Source organism: Anopheles marshallii, chromosome 2, assembly GCF_943734725.1.
Source record: "Anopheles marshallii chromosome 2, idAnoMarsDA_429_01, whole genome shotgun sequence".
NCBI classification, from domain to species: domain Eukaryota; kingdom Metazoa; phylum Arthropoda; class Insecta; order Diptera; family Culicidae; genus Anopheles; species Anopheles marshallii.
In genome coordinates, this window is record NC_071326.1 from 3,399,231 (window position 1) to 3,422,587 (window position 23,357).

The window sequence follows — 23,357 nt, forward strand, 5'->3', positions numbered from 1 at the left end:
GATTGCTTGTTGACTTTGACTTCCTCAAAGTCACAGCGGTGACGCGGTGCAGAGTGGAATTTAAAATGGCCACTAGAAGGAAGAATAACACACTCCCTCTCGCTCCCTCTCTCTCCGCTTCGGATACTTTTGTGCGATCGTTTCATTAGCGTGTCTGCCTGCACGAAATGTCCTGCAAAAACCTCGCACGACACTTTAGAATCCGCGCGTGCACAGGAAGACACACACGAGTGTCTCGAAAGCGAGAAAGCTCACTCACTCGCAAGTCGCTCAAGTAGCTTTCGCACCACATTTAAGGGCGCGCTCGGCTTTCTTGGTGAATGATTGCTCTAGCTGTGGATCTTTTGCACTCTTCCTCGCCCGTTGGCGTATGACATGTGGACGACTGGTGCAAGAAAGTCCCCGCCAGGGGTGGTCTCGTCCCACCCGCCCACGGGTGGCCACTTGCCAAGTAAGCTTGAGTCGTTTTTTTTTGTCGTTTAGTGCTGGATCGGTGTCCCACTCGCAACTTGCGGTTGACTTGTACGGTTGACAGGCCACACACTTTGCTGGCGATGTACTCGCCGGCCGACACCCGACACAAGGATCTAACTACTGCCGCCGTGCCGCTTACGAAGCGGCGTAAGGTGGTCTTGCAGGTTTTACTTCTTCTGCCAATGGCAATGAATTGGGTCGCTTGGTACCCGACCAAACAAGGATTACTCGGATGAACGGACAGCTATGGCGTGTCCTTTCACACACACACACAAGGACTCACACACGCATGGTTGGCTCAAAAGTGCAGCCAGAAGTGTTTTTCTTCCGTTTGTTGTTTTTTCTCTCGCCTTCCCCTCTCTCTCTCTCTCTCTCTCACTCACTCAACGGCAGCTTCTATTCTGTTCTGCCCTGTCCATGTTCTGTTTATTCATTGCCACTGGCAGTGAACACACCAAGTGCTGGTGGGAATGCATACAGTGGGTGGCCAGTGCACGTGTGGGGTGGGGTTTTCATTTTCCACAGCCTCTTAGCGTCAGTGTCAGAGTGTCGGTCGGGTTTTTGGGTTGGCGTTGGTTGATCATGGACGCCCTTCGGGGCACGTACGGTGGAGCAAAACACACATACACCGTGACGAAACATGTCTGCCGTCCCAGTGTAACCGCAGCTCTAAATCAAAAGTGGAACAAGGCGGCAGCAAAAAAAGTGCTACAACCTTCAAACAAATCATACCTAACCCCAGCTCATTACTACAAGTGTCATCGTGGAAGTTATAGTGCTTTTACGTGTTCAAGACAAGTTCACCGTAATTATCCCACAAGCGATGAGCTGCGCCCTTTGGTGGGAGTGCAGTGGATTCTGGTCCAGATTTGCATGCGTGGCGCCACATATGTGCGCGCGTGTGTGTTTTACGGCCTGTGGGTGGCTCATTTCCAATTCTTTTTCGGCACGTTGAAGCGGAAGCTTGGCCTTTTCAGCCATGGAAATCGATTAACTCCTGCTGCTGGGACTGCTGGTAGGCGGTTCTTTGAAAATGTAATATCGGAGCATCTAAACACACTTCACCCTGCTGCCCCCGGCGTTCCTTGGTGGTGCCGTTCCTTCCGAGAAATTTATGCTACAAGGAATATTTAAATTGCAGCTTGTCAGCAAAGGATGTATCCCGAGGCATCCCCCGTCAGTTGTTGGTCCGAATCCGCTATACGGTTTAATCAGTTTAGCTTGGGAATCGAATGATATGCTTCGAGCACGCTCTTCGAGCCCATAATCTTGTTTTATTTCCCCGCACGAAAAACAAAACAAGAAAGAAAACTCCACAAAGTCGTCCCCGTTTCGCCCAAAACTGACATAACCAGTTCTGGTCGGTTGTGGATTATTAAAGGGGTTACACTTATACATTCACAAATTACACTCTCCTCCCGCCAAGGTTCAACGCCACTTTACGTGCCCTTCTTTTTTTTCGGAATGATCCCCAATCGAACAGCGAATCAATAAAGTCGAAACCGAACAGCTCCACTCGTCTCTCTAAAAACCGCACACACTCCAACACACACATGCATACGGACACGAGCCGTCCATTGAGGCCCTCCTCAACGAATCGATAAATTTGATTCGATTCGAAAAGCTCCTCTCCTCTAGGGGGGGGGGGAGGGGCTTGGTTTTCAAGCCCACGAACCCAGGGACGTGATGTGGGCGAGACTGAAGGTCCTCCACCTTTTCCAGCACTGGGAGGTGTGTGAGAACGCGCCCGCCCACGGTTCGGGGTTTTGTGGCGAAGTCGTCGCATGGCAGTTTTATTGATCGGCCGTTTTTCGCCGTTTGTCAAAAAAGTTTCGAGCTCCAGCCGTGTGAACCCTTCCCATTTTCGGTTTGGTTTGTGCGCGACCCCGTAAAAGATCATCCCGGGCCAAGGGGTGATGTGGGTAGCTTTTCAAGTTGATTCCATTAGCACCTCCCGGGTTTCTATTGGGTTAATGTTTGGAAAGTGGTACGAAATGCACAAAACGTCGGTGCGCGAACGGATTCAAACGAACGAAGCCCGCGGACGGATGGATTCAGAAACAGATGCAAACTTTGTTAGTGGGTTACCCCTTGTTTTGGGGGCGAGGGGGGGTGTCTACTTTGAGTTCGGGAAATTAGAACGAAATTCCGCAATCCCTCGGATAAATAATTTCATCACGAAAGCGTACCGTATTTTCACACCAAAGCCCCCCAGGTTTGGGGCTCGCCCCAAAATGATTCGCTGGAAAATCCTTCATTAATTCCAAACGAATTACCCGCGGAAAGAATAATGCGCCACCGCTCCGGTTGCCGTACCGGTGGTTGGGGAAAGTTTTCCTACCACCAGTGTAGTTGGAAAAGCCTTCCTGGGTTCGCTGCCGAGAGTTCTCGCAGTGCTTATGCTGCTGAAAACATCTGGTCGTATTGTGTACTTGCGCTCAGTTGCAATGCAATTACAAGCGTTAAGTGTATAACTACGAGCCAGCACACGGCGTAAACAAGCGCCAAGTTGTTGCGCTTCCCCATCTGGCCCCACCCTACCGGACCCGGAAAACCCCGTTTGTCCCGCTCTTGTTCCTGGAAGGTTTTGGAGTGTAATGTTTCGCGAACCGATGTCGCGCCTCGACTGTGAATAATTAATTAATGTTCCTAACTCGTTCTCTTCTCTTGCTCTCTTCCCATGCCCCATGCAGGTTAGACACTCGCACGTAAAGCTATGAAATCTGTGCACGGCGCAGACAGTGCGAACCGTTCAGCAGCCGGGACCGCTTCCAGCGCGGAGTAATGGCCGTGAAAAGCGCCAACAGCACCGTTCACCCGAGAGCTGCTGCTGGAAAATTAGCAGCGTAATAGCGAGTGTACCTGTGTGGATGCACCTGCCGTAATAGGAAACGTAGCAGAAGAAGTGACACTCTTCAGACACTCCAGTGATCCACCTGAAAAGGGCTCTTCCGAATGTGGCGCATCAAAGCACATCGATAGAGCGCTTTGGAAAGAGAGAAAAAAAACCCACTTAAGTAACAGCAAAACACAGTCATCAGAAGGCATAGACGACACCAAAATTCCAAGCCCCTTTCCCACACACACACACACACAACTACAACAAAAAAGCACACCCACATACACGCACATACACAGAATGTCAAATTAAATTCTCCTGGCGTCGATTAGCGTAACATGCGTGAAGCTTTTCCAAGTCTTCCATTTGATAACATTACCGAAGAGAAGCTACTACTACTACTACTGCTAGCGGGCCGACCGTGCCCGACGGCGCACCACGAACCGCACCACGACGACGACCGGCGGCCGGACGAGCTGACGATAATCGGCGAAAAGATAATAATTAATCGTGAGGGTGAAACAATTAAGCAAACATTGGTGGATAACGAGCAGGACCAGCCGACGCTCCAGAAGAATGCTGTACTTGATACTGACGACACAGCGCAAAGCCACGCTGGCCATCTGCCAGCAGCAGTCCTTACGGCAGCAACAGCAGCAGCAACGGCGACGACCGCCACGACGTCACCCTCCGTCAGCTCGACGACCCATCATCAGCATCAGCATCACCAGCAACAGCAGCAGCAGCAGCACTCGGTGGCGGCATCGGCCACCGCCTCGGCTGCCGCCACCTTCTCCACCACCGCGACCACCTCGATCTCGAGCAGCAGCGGCACAGCGGCACTAGCGGCGGCTCCCGTTCCATTCTCGGGCGAGCTGGAGGAGCTGCAGTACATACTGCACTTTCCCGAGGAGGTCGCACTTCGCATCACCGACATGGAGTATCAGCTGTTCTACCAGGTACTGCCTCCCTTCGCCCTCTCCCAGAGAGGGCCGACACGGTGGCGTGGGGTGGCTTATTATTCATTTTCCACACGGCTTATCCAACGGCTTATCCGAGGACCACCGCCGAGAGGGACCCCGGTTTGGGGCGCAATTCTCGAGTATATAATCAAGTTTTACCGTCACGCTGGTGTTCCCGCTGGTCTCCGTTTGGTACTCGTTGGGTAAAGGGACATCAAGCTCGGGCTCAGATGATTCCTGTATGATATGCCGGTCTTAGCATTCAGCGAGATTCACACTAAAACTCACCATCATCATCATCACCATGGATGATGAATTGAATTGAATGAAAACCGCCATGACCAGACGACCTTACGGCAAGCACAAGCGAATCCCTGACTTGACTCGGGAAATGTGGAAAGGTTCGATATCCTCACCCACAACTTTTCCGACCAGACCACGGTGGAGTGATTGAAATTCAGTTTAATTTCAGAAAACTTTTGCTGGCCCCACTTCGCAACCCTCACCCCCACCAAGGGCGTCTTTGCTTGATGTCGCCTCGTCCGAATTCATTTTCCGCCACCATTCCACCCCCTTGCTGGGAGGGGTTTTTGTCGCAAAAAGTTCGGTTCCCACTTTTCAATGCATAACTTATCTTTCGCAACCACCCAATTTCTTGCACGTCTCTGCCAGCACGGACGTTCCCTTTGGGGGAGGCAAATCTTTCCAACAAAAGCGAAAAACACGGAAATCAGTTCCTTCCCTCAGCGCCGGTTTTTTTTTTTTCTTTTAAATCCCGCACGCCACTCATTTCGCACGCAGAATATACCTTATTCATGGTCAATTAATGCCTTCCGATTGACTGGGCCGGCAAAGTTGGGTTTTGGCAGAAAGCTTCCAATGGATAGTGGTGGTCCAACGCGTTGCCGACGCTTTCAGATGAATTCGTTCGGAAAATGTGTGCTCATCTAGCAGCCATTGAATGTTGCCGGGGCATTGTTGTGGCTCTTGATTATAACTACAAGCGCTGGGATAAAGGGACAAAACATACTAACAAAAAAAAAACAACAGGAAGGAGATTGTTAGTTAGGAGTCTCCCGGGGCTTTTGACAGCTCACAGCACATAACAAAACAAAAGCACAATACCGCTGATGATGACAATCATTTGACAGCGGGTCCCGGAACTGTAGGTGGTTGTAAATGAGAAGCAGTAGTTAACTGGGCGTCTCCATTACCGCTGTTTGGTGGAAATTGTTCTAGGAAAGGGAAATTATTTAAAAAAAAAACTCTCTCTCACACACACATTACGTATACGGGTGTGTATTTTGGTAGCTTTTAATCCGTTTTTACGCGGCCATGTCGGTTGCTGTGAAAAGTGAAACTTTACTCCATGAGCATGGGTGTAGAAAAACTTCTCGTTCCGACTAAAATCAACAGACTAACCGTTGCTTTTTATACCCTCTGCACACTCACACACACACACACACATATACGGCAAACAGCTCAATCACCGTCGTACCGTCACGATAATGACCCTGGACTCAATGGAAAAAAACTTTTCCTTTTGGTTTCCTGGATTTTTCACCGCACCATTCGGCTTCGTTTCCGCCCCACAAGCAAACCGCAACGTGTGGCAGACCGCGTTTGAGTTTCGAAATTTGGTAGCCGCCCATTCCGTGCCTCTTTTAGGACACGTGGCACGTGGTACAGCGGCAGTATCGATTACCATCAGTCAGAATAACTCGGACTAGAGGTACAACCACTGGAGCAACATATTGCTTTGGAGTTCGGAGCATAATTTTTACCCTCTCACCATGGTCCGTGGTCTGTTTCTTGAAGCAACAGGAGGAAAAACCCACCCGCTCCAAAACCGATCGGGACCACCGATCGATATTTCCGGTGCGCTACCAATGGGAAAACGCTGGAACGCATATCTAGCAGACCCCATATTTTTCCGGCTCGATTTTCTTATCACGTCCGTGGTTCGGCCCAGGCCCCGTGTTGCCCACTCTGGACGTGGAACTCTTCCTGTAACGGAGCACCATGAACGTAACTGGTGACCCGGACACAAACTCCGCCGCCACTCCCGCATCCCGTTCCACCCCCAGCTCAGCCTAGCATTGCCGAGAAGAAGTATTTCACTCAAATTAATTATCTTTTCCGATGCGAAAGCAGAAATCTTTTGCTGAGTGTGCGGTGTATTCTTCCCACCGTCCGATCAATTTACGTGCGGCGTTGTGTAACGAGCCCGCCCACCCGTTGTACAGCGGCCGGTGCAAAGAAAAGCCCCAAGAAAAGTTGGACAAGTGGAAAGAGTTTCGGTTACGCTGGCATATAGTTGCTTCCCGCTTCTTTTAGTGTGCCTACCCGCGTTAAAGCCGGTAGCTCATATCAATTGAAGATGAGCACAGCCTCTCTTCGGTGCTATCGAGCTTTTGAAGGTTCGGAAAAACTTTCCAGCGGGTGTGCGGAGTCCCCCTTGAGCAATGGGATTGGATTGAATTCTTCGAACCGGCACAAACAACTACCCCAGACGGGCTCCCCACCCGGCCGCGGCGATCGCCACCAACCTTCCGAAACGGATCTAATAAATCACAATACTAAATGTGAAACTAATTAGCTTCATTATGTCTCTGATTATCGGATCATCTTTCGGGCAGAAATGAAGCCATTCGTCCTCCACCATCCAGGCCCGGAATGGAAAAGCGCGTGAAATAGAAAGGGGTAAAAAGGTAAACAGGGGGCGAGGATGGGAGTAAAATCAGCCAACATCCCATCCCAATCAATAACTAACGAACGGACGGTAACAACCGATACGATGGATGCCCCGAAAGCCACCAACGAGGCTGCTTGCGCGCTTCATTTTCCATTTTCCTTGCGTCCGCTGTGCGAGGGGCATGGATAATGGTCGTGCTTGGGGAAAAGTTTTATTCGTTTAAATCGTCCACCCCGGGACCCACCCACCGCCCGGCCCCCCGTTTTGCCGCCCACAAACAATCGCTCGCCGCATCCGTTTGGCAGGAACACAAGTTACGTGCACGTGGTCGCGCGGACTCCGGGGATTGGTTATGCAAAATTGACATGGAAAAGATTCGGTTTCCAGATCATTAATCAGTTTCATCGTTTTTCTTCGCTGTGTCCGTGTCTGTGTGTTGCCTTTGCTGCGTTATTGTGCTGCAGAGCCCTTTTTTCGTTTGCTATTGTTGTTGCGCTCCATGCAGAAAGTCCCGGCAACCGGATCCAGGTTCCGATATCCCATTCCACCATATTGGAAGGCCGATTGAATTGTGTCAACAAAATTATGGACGAGAAATGATCCAACAGCAGTGAGGCCGGTTGCGAAACAGTTCCATTATATAGTCGCTCCACCCTGTCGCTGCTTTTTCCGGGATTCTTTTGGGCCGAAAGATTGTCCCACTTTCTTACACACACACACACACCCGAGAAAGGAGCGAGCGCGAGGGAAGGGGAACGGCGTTGCGGGGCGCGGGATAATAGGGCAAGGTCGAGTAAAAATATGCATCCATACGGCCAGTGCCGCACCGGTGCGGTAGATGGATGGAAGATAATTTTCTGTTGCATACCCAAATGGACGATAATCAATTGAATCGGTCGTTAGATAGCGAAAAAGGGATGGGACGTATCGGGGAAGCGGGAATCCGTGCCACAAAAGGGCTTTTGCTTGATTTAATGACCGGCGACGGTGGAGGTCTGTTTTGGATAATGCCGTGGGATATAATAGGATTGGCCTCATAAACGGTACCGAAAATCAATTCAATCACACCCTTTTGTATTAGCTTCCCTTTTTCCCGGGGCGGTGTCCTCGGGTGCCCTACTTATGCGCGGGACGGTTGAGCGCTCTTAAGGCGTAGCGGCAGGAAAAGTGTCTCAACGATAGGGAATTCGATCTGTAACGTTGTTTGGCAAAACGAGGCGACGATTGCTCGCTAAATTGATTGCGTTTCGCCCAGCAGCTCTCGGGGTCTGGCACAGAAGCGCGTATTTAATCGCCTTTCGTAAGGGACCCGGCGGGGTGGATACGTAAAATCCGCTTTATTTTCATTGCATGTCTGTTACTAATAGTATCTTATCAGATACGAAAAACTGGTGTGATTTCGCCCCAAATGTTAAACGCTACTTTAGAAACATTGTTCGGTTTGCCGGACGCAATTAATTTAAATGAATCTTTTAATTGTATACAAAGTTCCCTCTATCCACGGGGCAACTTAAATTGTAACCAATCAATATATGGTGAAATCGCAAAGCTCAAAGGTTCCCAGAAGAGCAAAATATACTAACAGTAAGTACAACTTTATGATGATATATGACGCTTTCCGACCGTTCTCGGTCAGGGTCGTGACATAATGTGGTGTGTGGAAGTTTATTTATTGCTCTCGTTTGCATACATACCCTACGGTTAGCCCTTTGCTGGAGGCCGGCTTCAAGGGTCAACAACTGTACCGATTAACTTCGCAATTGGTTGTGCTGATGAATTTAGTAATTAAATTTTAATCATATTAAAGAGAATGAAAGGGAGTTCCCATACGATTGGGTCGTTTTTGGGTGACATTTATGGGCTTTATTTCACCTGTTACGGATTGTCCGATTTGGGCGCAAAGTGTGTCCCGGTAGCCTCAATAATACCTCTCGCAGAAGAGTCTCTACAGACTTCGCTCGGTCCCAAAGTGAGTAGAAATCATTCAAAATATTTGTAATGGCGGAAGAAGGCGGCAATCGCCTACTACCAGGTCCGGAGACTATATGATGGATGCTTTAAAACTTCCCAACCAAGCTCCTTTAGTCTGCTCTGTTCAATTCTGACCATATCTGACCAATCTCTAGCGTCAAATAGACTAAGACTTAAAAGTTAAAAAAACTATTTGGTTTTTATTTTTGCCCGTTCAGAATCAACTCATAATGAATGATTTCCTGTCCGTTAATGCTAATTTGGCTACTGTACAAAGACATAATTAGCGTGTCATTATGTCTAAAAAAATTAATATTGTCTTTAGTGACTAGTTGTCTAAGTTCTCAAACGAAAGTTATCAAACTCTTTTCGGTTTAACGACTTGCTAGGACATAAATATATTTATCCAAATTTACCAAACTCTTCGTACCACACAATTCCAATTTTTGCTACTTGTGGTCTTCACTCTACTTGAGATGGCCCCAGCCATGGCTTTCGGTGTAATAGACGGAACATGACGGTTGACCACATGGCTACGCGACCATTCCAATAAAGCCCACCAAAAAAAAAACACCTATAAATGCTTCACAGCCACCGAGCACAGTGCAATCATTAAGAAAAATTATCCCTCAAAGGGCTTCTTAGTTTACCTGGTTCCGTCTTCCGGGGTAGAGGTGTTCTGGGCAACAGCAACACAAAAAAAATGGACCCTTTTCGCCATTCGCCCACATCGATCGGATGCTATAAAGCTTTTTCCTTAATGAGTGCGTCCCAGCTGAATGTAATTAAAAATTGAAATTATCATCAAGGCCTGCCGTAAATAAAAATCATTTGCATCGGTGTGTCCTTTCCCGTTCCGCGTCCGGTTCGGTTAGGCCTGAAAGGTAAACAAACGGCGGCGGATACATCCCGGAAGTGGACCGCTGTCAAATGGGTTGGCTCTCGCTCGCTCGCGCAACCCGCACGGTGAATGTTTAAATTTTGCAGCATAATTTATTCATTTCCCCGTGGCAAAGTGTTGCACCCCCAGTGGCAAAAGCGATAAATCATTTCCAAACCCTGGCACTGGCGATTGCCCATCACGGGCGCACGTTATCGTAACTTTGCAAACTACAATAATAGTGTTCCTGGTGTTTGGTTGGCTTCGGTGCGAGAGCACATAGCACCCGCTCACATATTGGCCAATCACTTTGTCCAATGAAGCGACGGGGCTTACGGCAGTTTATTTTATGCCGCTGCACGCTGGCGTCACACCCACCCGAGATAAGGAAGGCCAAAATTTCATCGTTTCATTGTTTCGTTAAGCTTCGTGGGCCTTCGGGCTGCAAACTGCAAGCTCTGTTTGCAGGGCTTTGGGCAAAGCTCGGGTAGGGTTCTAAAACCTCCTTCCCCCGTATGGGCCTCCCCCGTTCAACTATGAAGTCACATGAGATTTGCCTCCAAAGACCTACCCCGCTTGCCCCAAAATGGCCTCGTTATGCCCCGCTGTATCTCCACACGGCAACATTTTCTTGCTTTCCACTCATTTGATGTTTGTAAATGTGCCAATGCTGTCGGCGTGACTCATGCACGGTTCCCATCCTTTCCGGGTTTCCGAAGGTTCTTTGTCTTTGCCTCGCTGTCGTCGTGGCTCGTTTGCTCGTTCAACTCAATCTCATCTCGCATTGCCCTTCAAAAAGCCATACTGTGGCTTTCGCACAAATGGAAATCTCAAATCATGAGGAAGCGTAACATGACCTTCCCGCTGTACGGTTTCACCCCGGGCGCCCCACAATTCCCCTCCGGTGGGTTGAAAATTCTTGCCCGAAAATGTGTGCTAAAATTCGCCCATTTCTGCTTTATGCATAGCGCCGGACAAGGTACACGACACCCTGGTACGCAAGATTAGCCAAACCGTCGACTGATGGTGCTGCGTTGTTACAAAAATGACAAAATGGCCATCCGTGCCGTCGTCCGTCCGTCCGTCCGTCCTCGCAAAATGGGGCAGGGCAAAACCAATATAAGTCAAACTGTGTGCCGGTAGCTTCCCTCCATCTGGTCTGTGTCGGATGGTCGTTTTCCGGCTCGGTCACGTTCCGGAAGCGTCGTACGGTGTCGTCATCGCACACAAATGATTCATAATGAAAACGACTAACCGGCCCACATGGCGCGAACGGCGTGTGTGGGACAGGCAGAGGGGGGGGGGGGGGGGGATGCCGTACGGAAATTTACAACAAACTTCACTGCCATTTTATTACATTCTGCCGGCGTCCGTTGCCGTGGACTCCATTCTCCATGCAGCCAGAGACAGACAGCAAGAAAAGGTACCTTTCTTCTTGCGTACAACATGGCAGCACTGCGACTGATTCCATCTTCAGAACGTCTCCCTCGAACTAAAAACGGGAAAAACCTACGCGAAAGCTCGCCTGCACGTGCCTGCGCGTATGCAGAAAGCGTGCCGTAAAGCTGTGCTTCAATGCGTTCCGGGCCTCGACAGTGTCTACTCGCTCCCACCACGGTGTAGTGGCGTGGTTGGAAATTTGGTTCCCTTGCCTTGCTTTTGTTTCCTTCGATTTTCCGCTCGGTTTCGGTTCCGGAACGGCATATCGATTAGATTGTCGCAGCTCCAGCAGCCGGAACCATGCTTGAATGTGAACCGATGCGCCACGTCTTGTGATCGTCTGGTTGAGCGGTTTCCTCACTAACTCCATCTTTACTCTTGTTTGTTCCGTAGGTATCGCCGGTAGATTTCATAAACGAGGCCATCCTCGAGCTGAAGCGGGAACGGTGCGGCGTCGTCGGCGTCGGTGGTGGTGGTGGTGGCCGAGAGGGCGCAAGCTTCCAGTCGCCTTTTAGTAGCTTTATATCGTCACTGAATCCCATACGCAAACGATTCGATGAGGTAAGGGCGACGACTCCGGCATGCCGTCGAACTCATCTTCCTGCCGTGGAGTTTTACGGCAAGCGAACAAAAATATGCATATCTTGCTGATATCCTCATGTGATGTTCTTTTTTCCTTCCCTTTCCCTGTTTGAAATATGTTCTTTCTTTCCCCCCCCCACCATGTAGACCAGCGCGTGGACCAACTATATTGTGCTCTCACAAGGTACACAAGACGAACGAAAAGCGGCCTTTGCATGTCTGTTGCGTGTTGCTATTTCATGCTGGAATATCGGAAACTTCAATGGTGCTAAAGAGATAGTGGATGGTCTGAAGTGAGTTTGTTTTCCATTCCCATCATCATCATCATCATCATCAACCATTTTATTCTTCCAGCTCCACGGTGGAGATGATAGCAGCAGGCCTTAAAAATGTTATTTATATCAGTAGATGGTACGTGCGGTCTCGTGCGGGAGGCTTGGAACAAGCGCGGACATCATTTAATTAGGCTCAAGAGGGCTCCAACAAGCCGAGAGACTTTCCTCTTTTTTGTGTATGTGTGTGTGTTTGGAGCGGCGGTTATATTTTCACCTTCGTCGATTTTTCCCCACCAATTGGGCACAACAACGCTACCCACACAAACGCATCGGTGGTTTGGCAAGCCTACTAGATGCCTCCCTGCGCTTTTCAACCGAAATGGAGAGGATTTGCATTTCAAATTCAGTGGTTGTTGTTTTTTCTTATGCCTGCGTTTTGTTTGGTGTGTGTTTTGCTCCCGTTTTCTGCTCCGCAACTGAACGCCACACTACGTAGCAGCGCAGAATACCAATCGGTAACGATACGCCTTCAAGCGCCACCGAGAAGTCAAGAGTCCTTTGCCTGAATGTCGGTTAAGGGAGTGTGATGACCCCGCTCCTGGTTGCCCGGAATTCATTTTCTCTATCTACTTTAAATCGACACGATGGCCCGTGGGGTCGACCACTATGTCTTATTCTTCGCCATTCCCATTCCCCATGTCGATGTCGATGTTTATTGTGTAGTGCTGGGTCACAACTGCTCCAGGCAGGGATGAGCAAAGCGTCGGCGAAGTGTGGGGCGCACCGGGAGCAGGGGTTTCTTTCGGCCTCCAGCAGCATTTGACCGTTGTAGGCCGGCGGAAACTACTTGCTTCCGTCGTCCGAAGAAAACCGGCCCGAGAAAAGCATCAACACCAACGGATGGAGGATGTACACAAGCGTACGAGAGCGATGTCTTGGGGAATTCCTTGGTTGGAGTGGACTTTCCGCATGTTTTCGTTCCATTTTTTTTCTCTCTTTTTTGGTTGGTTGCGCCATTCTTCTAGCAAACGGTGAGGTGTTTCTTTTCAATCTGTGTTAACCATCGTGCACCTCTCGCGCCACCCTCTCCCTGGATCTGCGGATGTCCCATCCGTCCGGAGCACTCCTTCGACTGCTGAGTGGACATTATTCGGTTACGCTTTCAAACAGTGTCCGGAGGGGTTGGATGATTTCTTTTCTTCGTTGTTCCGTCGTAGCGTACCCATCTTCCACCACTGCTCATGAGGGAGTCTATTTTTTTGCCCGTCGGGTGACCACACACCCACAGCACAGCAAAAGCATTCTGCCCCACCGCCGAGTCTATAAATGTGAATTATAATTTCATTATCCAATCGGGTCACTATCGAGGCGCTACCGTTCTTCGGTTCATTGGCAAGCGAAAGCATAGCAAACAAGCATAACGGCCAGGCTCCATCATCCACGACATTGGGTGCTTTTACGGACAGTTGACCGTACCGTTTCATGGGAAAATTGGTACCACATCACACTTCTTTTCGGGCAAACACACACATGGATTTCCTTTGCTGAACATTGCTACAGCGATGGCACATCTCTCTCTCCTTTTCGCTCGTGCGCTTTATTTATAGATCAATCAAAAAGGAAGCATTCTGGACGTCGGCCACGGATCGCACGGGACGGAATACGGTGTACGAGTTTCTTACGACCGTGTTCGATAGCTTCGAGTATGATAATGCGGTTACGCGGGCTCTGGTAGGTTGTTTTTTGGAGTTTTCTCCGCCCAATATCCAATCCCCGAAAAGCGAAATAATGGCTTTGAGCGTTTGTCCCATCATTCCCCGTATTCCAGGCCATTCCCACGTGTCGCATGATACCGTACTTCCGGAACCACGTGGACGAGATCAAAACCCTGCTGCTGACCGTGCCGCAGTCCGTTGGTCCGCCAACTTCCTCCGACGGTGGTGAGAACCCGGTGGAGAAGTACTTCCTCGGAGAGGTGAAACCACTCCCATTGCGGGAAGATGAGGAATTCATTGCGCGATTGCTCCCACTGGCGTTGCCGATCGATTGCCGGGTACGGACACCAGTCCCCACGGAACCACCGGACATCCCATCGGACGAATCAACCGAACCGCTACTGTTGTCCGACGAGCGGGATGAGTCCGGTGTCGCGGACGAGGATCGCGAAGAGCTGCTCGAGCAGATACAGCTACGGGCGGAACCGGCCGTTAATCGGGTGGCCACGTTCGTCGACCACCATGACCAGCTGTGCCGGGAGCTGCCACACAGCCTACTGGAGTACCTACGGGCGGCGGCCAACAGTCCGCGCCAAACGAAAACCCCACTCTACATCTACCAGCCCTCGAACCTGCAGGAACAGGAGGAGGACTACGAGGTGGAGATCGGTAACTATAATCCGGTGCAGCCACTGTTTTACGACCACGGGATCAGCATCATACCGCTCTCGTCCAAGCAAACCAATGCCATCGATCATCACATACTGCAGGTGGGTAGATAAGACACCCCTCCCCCCACGTGATATTGTGGGCTTTATGCTTTTGTCCATTAGGATGCTATGAGCGTCGTAAAATAGATACCCAAATGCTTGGTTCTTATCACTTCTTATCAGCCGAATGCGTTGAATAGAGCATCAAGATATAGAAGAAAATTTTTATTGTTTATCAGGTACATGAGATGAGATGACATGAGGTACATCAGATGACCGGGGTTATATTGATATAGATAGTGTGGGAAGTGTTTTTGGGGGTGGCCCGGATGGGGTATTGGTAGTGGCTCCGGGTTTTCACCGGTTTTCAACCTCCCCGTACGCAGGACTGACAATCTAGCTACGGGTAAGTGAAGTCAAAGAAAGCCAGAACTGGCAGGCCCCCCTAGGCCTCTTGCGGTTGTTGCGCCGATATAGACGAAGAAGAATGTGGAAAGTTGGAGAAAAGGCACTGCTATTCACTCACTCACAACTTGTGGGTGAGATGGCCCACCTAGCAAGTAACTGATAGCGTGCCATTGAGTCAAACTGGGAGATGACAGAGAGATGGTGTTGGTGTTGTTCAAGAGATTCAGGTGAAGAATTTGTATATCAGTTCCTGATTGAATAGGTGTCAAACAAAGGAAAGACCAAATGAGTGGTCCACATTATTATTGCCCTTTCCGTTGTTAAAGAACGCCTACAGTTAAGCAGTACCAATGGAGGCAGTAGTCCACCAAACTCCACTGGAACTCTTTGAAGGATCGCTTCATATTCATAGTGAACTTTTACTGCACAGCATTAAAGTAGTTTGTGGTACAATTAGCATGACCTCCCACAAAACGGTCCGTGTCTATCCGTCTAGCGAGCGAGAACGGAAGCGCTTGTCTGCTATCAATCAGCACACACACACACACACGTGGAGAAGAATCAGCTACTTAGTCAAATTGAATCCGACTACTTCGGGCGTATAGATCGATCGTGCATATTTGCCGCTGGATGAAAATATGAAAAGCCATCGGAAAGGCTCCCCCAATTCTCATTCTCTCTCGCTCTCTCCCACATTAGCTATCGATCATTCCTCCATTCAGTCCCCGCTTGGCTCGGTGCGATACGAAGCGAAATTGATATTGGTCCTCTGCAATGGCTTCTACTCCCTTTTCCACCCTGCCGCCACTGCACTTGCTGCCAATTTGTGTTGCACGAATGCGGCCGGAACTGGCGGAACCGAGCCCGATAACACTCCGCTACACTTCCGCTATTGCCCTTCCCCCCCCATGTACGACCTCCCTGTAACTGTAAGCCTCCAACACCTGCAGTTAGCCGGGATGTTGAAATTTATTACGCCAATATTTCAACGATGATGGCGCAGGCAAAGGCAAATGGACAAGCGTACGAATGTGTACGAAAGCTCGAGTGAAAGCGTTTCCAGCTTCCGGAATCAATTACGATCGGTGCGCGAAGTGGGGTTGCAGACGGGTGACGGCGACGGCGCTAAAGTGCCTTGGTGGGGGTAGAGATGTTCCATTCTACGCATCATTTATCGTGCAGTTATTAGATGTATCGTTATGATAAGATCATACCCCGGTGGCAAAAGGTTCTCGGATCGCGCCGGTCGGCGAAGTAATCCGTGCGTATCGTTGCTGGAACGTTCCGGGATCAATTCCCTGCAATGCTCTCGACGCATCAAGTGATGGCCACTCAATGGCCACTCGATGTACGGGCCGTACAACACTCGTTCCCGAATCCTTCGGCTCTTCGCCTGGTGCGGTAAACAAAGACTGTCCAGCCATTTTGGCCGGTGTAATGGAAGCCAGCAACACCTGTCAGCTCGGCTGGCTGCTGCTGCTGCTATTGACTTCGTGTTTACGATTGGAGAGTCTGCCACGCCATTGTTTCGTTTCTCCGGGGGTGTCCTCCGGTAGAAGCATTGCGATTCAATTGCCTGCCGTACCATGGTGCTCCTGATGTGTGGTCCTTGAACACATCAGCAAAACAAACCGTCCTTACCGGTCCGGTACGAACGTTATTTGTCACAGGTTTTCGAACTTCGCGGGGAATCCATCCACGTTCGCACACACGCTCCACATCACAGGACATCAATCCCATTTATCGGTGTGCCACCGTGTATGTGTGAGTGTGTGTGGGGACACAAGCTCGTGTGCGTTTATAAACCGACATCAATTTCAATCATCGCAAATATCGAATTATTGTGTGACCTACATTAATGTCCTTAACGTCCTGCCCAACCCAAGCGAAACAGCGAAAGCGAGACAGAGCACGATGGTTTTGCCAATGTGGCAGTGGAGAGCCTGGCGGCGATTTAATGAATTACAAATTATGGCATTCCCTTACGCGAATGGCACGCCGGTCGACGTACCACCGGTGGGGAGGAGGTTGAATGGCAACGAAAGGGGACATTCAATCATTTTGGCTCGCTGTTGCTACGCCACACCGTACCATAAATACATATCAATACATTATGCTCTCCCTCCCCTCCCCCTCTTTTTATCTGGCCCTTCCCACCTACCAACTCCGGGATTCTTCAGATTCTTCATCACGGCACCACGTGTGTACTGTGGGAACCGGAGACACCGTCGGACCGGTCGTCCTACGTATACCTGCGGCTGGAGCGCTCCTGTTCGTTTGTGTCGTGGCAGAGGACGGCCTGGCGGCGAATTAAATCCCAACAAGGTACATTAGCAAAACAACCGTACCGCACGGTTTGCCATTACTCACTCACCCTTTCGATTCTGCTCTATTCCCAACCTTAAGCAGACTTTAGCCTTAACGTCAACCCGGAGGAGATAGTGGCGTGGAAGTTTGCCAATCGCTATGCATCGAATGTCGGCGAGCTGGAGGGCCAGTGCCAGAATCTGGACGAGGGCATGCTGGATCTCGGCACGATAAAGGAAATCAACATGGGGTCGCGGAACCACGAGTACGACGCGGAGATACTGGCCGCCGGCAAGCGCTTCGGTCTGACGCACGTCGAGTGCTGCGTGACGCTGCTGTACGGTAACTCGGCGAGCGAAAACCGGATACTGTGCATCCTCTGCCCGCCGATGCTGTGCCGCGCGTGGTACGTCGGCCTGAACTGGATGCTGCGGGGCATCCGGCGGCAGCAGATACTGATCGACCGGTCGATGCTGTGGCTGAAGGAGCTCTACATACAGCTGTACTTCGAGGAGGGTGCCTGCAGCGAACCGAGCGTGGCCGATGCCATCAAAGCGTTCGGAGGCCGCTGTTACGGCCTGTCGTCCATCAAGTCGTGGTCCGGTTCGCAGATTAACGATGCGAGCGAAACCACCAGTGCCGTCGCAAAGAAGGATTCGTCGACGACGAAAATACGCAAGAAGCGGTCCGTCGTCAATTTGCTGAACCAAACCAACCCTGCCGGTAGTGCCGCTGCTACTGCTGCTGGTGGTGGCAGTGGGGGCGATACAACGCCCTCCGACTCGATGCTGCTGGACACGCGCGACTACCGGACCCGGTCCATCGAGCGACGGCGCGAACGGAACGGCTCGAACGATCAGCTCTGGCAGAACGTGAAGCATCTTCGCATCGGCTCGGTGACCTACGATACTCAATTAGATTTTTTAAGCTTCGTCTCACTGTATCGATCATTTAGGTAAGATGGAGTACCTTCGATGCTCGTGCAGAGTGCTCTACTGATTCTACCAATGCTATCAATTCCCTTCGCAGCTTAATTGCACGGCAGGACCTGCGTGATATTTTCGACCAACTCTCGGTGACGACCATCTCAAGGACGGCCCTGAATGGGGAGAAAAGCCGAAGTGCGCCGGAGTTATCGGAGACCATGGTCAAGCGAAAAATCGGTAAGATCCCCTGAAGTGTCCATTTTAGCTCCATCCCCCCACCCCCCCCGAATGTCCCGACAAATAACACGCGAATGCGTCACCGCAGGACTGTTGACACGCAACTGCTCACTGGACATGGATCTGACCGAGGCGAAACACACGCAGAAGAAATACTTCGACGCGATAGCAGCGTCCAGCATCGCCCACATCGCCGCCAGCAACGATTTCCTTTCGTGCAGCAACAAAGTCATCACGATATCGACGCTGAAAAAGTTTCTCGAAACGCGCCAGATGGAAATCAAAACCGATGAGGATGTGAAAGCCATTATACAGGTAAATTGCATTACCGCCCTTTCGCACCGGCTTCTGGCTGCTGCAACCAACCCAACCAACCGTTCGGTTCCATTCCAGCGTCACGAACCGGAAGCGGCACATCGCATCGAGAACTGTCTCAGCTTCGAGGGATTCGCCCGGTACATGATCGATAAGGACAACTACGCGTTTCTCAGCGAAATCATGCCGGAAAGCACCTACATGAACCTGCCGATGTCCCACTACTACATTGCGTCCTCGCACAATACGTACCTCACCGGGCATCAGCTGAAGGGCGAAAGCTCGGTCGAGCTGTACAGTCAGGTGCTGCTGACAGGTTCGTATCGCACTGCCGAGCCACCCGAGACGGAAGTCCCGAACGCTTGCTTGCCGACTTCGCTCACGCGCCCTTCTCCTTCTGCTTCCGTTCTGTTGCAGGTGCGCGCTGCGTGGAACTCGACTGCTGGGACGGTGACGATGGTACGCCGGTCATCTACCATGGGCATACGTTCACCACGAAGATTCCCTTCCGGGCCGTCGTAGAAGCAATAAATAAATCTGCCTTCATACAATCTTCCTACCCCGTGATACTTTCCATCGAGAACCACTGCTCGGTGCAGCAGCAGCAACGGATGGCCAACATCTTTCAGGTGAGGCGCCCGCGCAGCCCAGCCAGGTCGTGGCGTGGACGGTACGTGGCATTCACGTTTGCTCGATATTCCGCAGGCAATCTTCGGTGAGAAGCTGGTGACTAACTTTATGTTCGATCAGGACTACAGCGATGAACCATACCTGCCGTCGCCGCTATCGCTCAAGCACAAGATACTGATCAAAAACAAAAAGCTTATAGTCGAAATACCGGCAACCTTATCAACCGGTTTAACGTAAGTAGCCGAACCGATTTCGTGCGTACCGATTCCGTTGCCTTTAACGTCCAAAACTGTGACCCATTGCAGACGACAGAACACCTTCAAACAATCGAATTTATCCAGCAGAGCCAGTTCAATTATATCAAACACTAGCGGTAGTTCGCTGAATGAAGAGTTTAGCGATGACGAGTATGAGGATGATGACGATTTTGACAATATTGATGGTAAGTGCCTATTCTCGCCACGACTTCTTTAGCCACCAATCATCTTATTCCTCTCTCTCTCCTACTTCTTGCTTGGTAGAAAAAACATATCATACAACTTGGGGATCAATAGAAGATAAGTATAGGCATAGTGTGTGCCATTCCAACATCACGCCGACAAAGTCGAAAGTCCAAGACCAAGACGAACGATCCCGCAAGCGCAGCAACCAGATTGCCCGAGAGCTCTCCGACCTGGTGATTTACGTGCAAGCAATAAAATTTCGCGGCCTGAACCCCTACAGTCCGCACAACTCAATACGTGCCAATCCAAAGCAGCAGCAGCAGCAGCAGCAGCAGCAGCAACAGCAGCAACAGAGTCAACAAAGTCAGCAGAATCTGCCCAATGCGCAGCAAATGTCGCAACAGCAGCAGAATGTGCTGAAAACGAGCGGTTCGGTCGTGACGGTTGGGAGCATACTGAAGAACAGTTCCGGCGACACGCTCAGCCTGCCCTCGTCCAGCCATCTGTCGGACAGTCTCTCCCTGAGCTACGACGCGTCTAGCATCAGCGGAAGCGAAACGCACCTGCCACCGCTAGCGAACTCGACGCGGAACCGAACCCTGCCGAACGCCAACCATCCCTGCTACCAGTGTTCGTCGATCAATGAGGCGAGCGCGAAAAAGCTCTGCCGGAAGGATCCGCTCGGGCTGATCGCACACACCGAATCGCAGCTGATGCGGACCTATCCCGCCGGTCTGCGGATAGACTCCTCCAACTTCAATCCGGTGTTTTTCTGGTCGTTCGGCATACAGATGGTGGCGCTCAACTACCAGACGGAGGACATTCCCATGCACATCAACAAGGCGATGTTTGAGGAAAACAACAGCTGCGGGTACGTGCGCAAACCGGACGTGCTGTGGAACCGGTCGCACCTGATGTACCGACGGTACAGCCCGCTGGAGAAGGAGTTCGACGGGCTGCACGTGACGCAGCTCGTGCTGAACATTGTGTCGGGCCAGTACCTCAACCAGTCCAGCCTGTACTCGAGCACGTTCGTCGAGATCGAGCTGCTCGGGATACCGGTGGACTGTGGCAAGCGCAAGACGAAGGTCATCCGCAAGAACTCGTTCAATCCGCTGTGGAACGAAACCTTCTACTTCAAGATCATGTTTCACGATCTGGCGTTCCTGAAGTTTAGCGTTTACGATGCCGAAACGGGACTCGTGATCGCGCAGCGTGTAATATCGCTGAAATGCATTCGGCCCGGCTACCGGCATGTTCGGCTCCGCTCGCCCACCAACCAGCCGCTCAACATGGCCTCGCTGTTCGTGTACACGCGCGTGGAGGAAGAAAGTCTGGATCGATCGTACGACGAGATCGACGAGCAGTACCTGCAGCAGCGCGGCGAGAAAAACCGCGGAGGCCGGGGAAACAACAGTGGCGCGGAATCGAGCGATGTGCCGGTGCTGTTCGAAGCGAGCCGGCTGGACGTGGCCAACAGCCTGGAGAGCAAGGTGCCGCAGCTGAAGCGGAAAATGTTTTTTCTCACCGTGTACGACGTGGTGCCCGACAAGCCGTACACGATCCTGAAGATCACCCAGGAAAGCACAACGAAGGACGTGCTGACGCAGGCGATGGCGAAGATGAACAAGTCGGCTCAGGACATGTCCAACTTCATACTGATTGAGGAGGTCTACCGGGGGTGGGAAAAGAAGGACCGCCTGCTCCCACCGAGCCAGCGCGTACTCGACATGACGGAGAAACCGCTGCAGGCGCAGGGCCACTGGAAGGGCGAGGGCCGCTTCATTCTCAAGAAGATCGGCAACGATCCGAGCAGTCGGGCGTGGGTTACCTCCATCCGGCGGACGACCGATCGGAGGGCGTCGCTCGCGGCCTCCATGGCGGGAGCGGCCGGCGGCAGCGGCGCCTCTGGCGGACCCGGCACCGGGAAGGAACCGACCGCGGACGATCTGCTGGCGCTCGAGAACGTGGACAACTTCCTCGTGTGCGTGTACAACGTGTCGCAGGACATCCCGTACGCGATATTGCGCGTGCCGATGAAATCGACCGCCCAGGACGTGCTGGCACAGGCCCTACTGAAGGCGCGCCGACTCGACAACCCCAACAACTTTGTGCTGGTGGAGGAGCTGAACTACAGCAACAAGAGCAACGACACGATGCAGCGCATCCTGCTAGACGACGAGAATGTGTACGTGACGCAGGCTAACTGGAAAACGATCGGTCGTTTCGTCATCCACGAGCGCAGCCAGCTGACGCCCTCGACGATCCGCAAAACGATCCTACCGATCGAGAAGATCAGCCGCGGATTCAGCATAAGCCGCGGATCTTCGTCCTCCTCTACCTCGGTACACTCGCTGGCCTCCAAATCCCCGATACAGGTGGCGCTGAGCGATCCCACGGCATCTTCGTCCACGTCCAGGTTTAAGTCGCGTTCAGCCGGAGCGCACGAGTCGGCGTCCGGATCGGGGTCGGGCGTGGGGACAAAGTCACGCCACCACGGACATGGTCGGACAAAGTTCAGCTCGGAAAAGGATACCTCGTTCTCCAGCACCAGCGCCGGCAACGCCGGCTCGAAGTCAGCCAATCGGCGGGAGGTCCACTCCGAGGGTGAAACGCTCAGTGACGAGGAACAGAAAGAATCCGACATTATGTCCACGATGTCGCGCTTCAAGCGTATGTCCATCAAGAAGCTCAAATCCTGGAAATCCTAACTCGGTACCCTGCGGGATATTTCCGCCAGCAGTGAAACGCTTTCAGCAAGCTAGCACAACGGGCGAGATACAGATAGGTAGCGCTAAAGGAAAGAGAGACACCCAGGCACACAGATAAAACCAGATGCACAAAGGCCGACCGCGAAGCAGCTATCGGTACGGCACGGCTTTACTTTCTCACATTGGCAGCAGAGCTGCATCAGGTTTTCTAAGCCAGCAAGCAACACTATACTCTAGGTACTCGTTTTACTGCTATCAGCTACACAACTACTACTACTTATATCGCGCTTGCGTTTGTAAAAGGCTTCAAGCTTCCAGCAAACAGAACGGTCGAGAGCGCGCTTTGGACGATGCTTCAAACACTAGGACATTTGATAGCACAAAAACCAAACCACCCGCGCACGCCACACACTCACCCGCGCGCGCGCGCGCGCCACGAATAGATTATGTCCATTTATGTCCGCAAGAAGAAAAAATAGAGTTGGACCATCCCCAGTACTGTTTCCTGTGATTTTGTGCCCAGTTTCACGCTGTTCGCGCCCTCCACCCTAGAGAGAAACGTGTTTTAATCGATGGCAAGACAATGCGAAGGAGCAATATGGAGGGCACTACACGCATTATAATAGATATAATTCTAGAGGCACCCGATGGAGAGGAGTATTTGAGTAGGAGGAGCAGTCGAGACGTGGAGCCTACGGTGGAAGAGGAAGGAACGGCATCATGCAGCAGCTGCAAACAATAAACAGACGTAGCATATTCTAATCATATTCACACTAAATCTCACAACTCCTCGTTAAACTAGCTGATGAAATGCAGAAATTACAACTCGTTTGCGAC

General features: G+C 51.2%; 1 protein-coding gene across 1 annotated transcript; it reads left to right on the forward strand.

Moving 5' to 3' along the window:
- The first annotated feature begins 3,651 nt into the window (after positions 1 to 3,651).
- LOC128719399 (1-phosphatidylinositol 4,5-bisphosphate phosphodiesterase epsilon-1-like) lies at positions 3,652 to 22,520 on the forward strand. Its single transcript, XM_053813023.1, has 14 exons — positions 3,652 to 4,272; positions 11,655 to 11,822; positions 11,991 to 12,136; positions 13,726 to 13,849; positions 13,947 to 14,603; positions 17,132 to 17,276; positions 17,361 to 18,213; positions 18,288 to 18,421; positions 18,510 to 18,736; positions 18,815 to 19,052; positions 19,154 to 19,365; positions 19,442 to 19,599; positions 19,672 to 19,808; positions 19,888 to 22,520. The coding sequence occupies exons 1-14, from the start codon at positions 3,652 to 3,654 to the stop codon at positions 22,518 to 22,520; spliced, it is 6,453 nt and encodes a 2,150-aa protein (XP_053668998.1).
- Positions 22,521 to 23,357: the final 837 nt, after the last annotated feature.

Bases quoted from the DNA above. Each gene is read 5' to 3' on its own strand.
- LOC128719399 (XM_053813023.1), top strand. From the start codon at position 3,652: ATGCGTGAAGCTTTTCCAAGTCTTCCATTTGATAACATTACCGAAGAG. The intron at 17,277-17,360 runs GTACATTAGCAA...AACCTTAAGCAG, and splicing joins GCGAATTAAATCCCAACAAG to ACTTTAGCCTTAACGTCAAC. The intron at 18,422-18,509 runs GTAAGATCCCCT...GCGTCACCGCAG, and splicing joins CATGGTCAAGCGAAAAATCG to GACTGTTGACACGCAACTGC.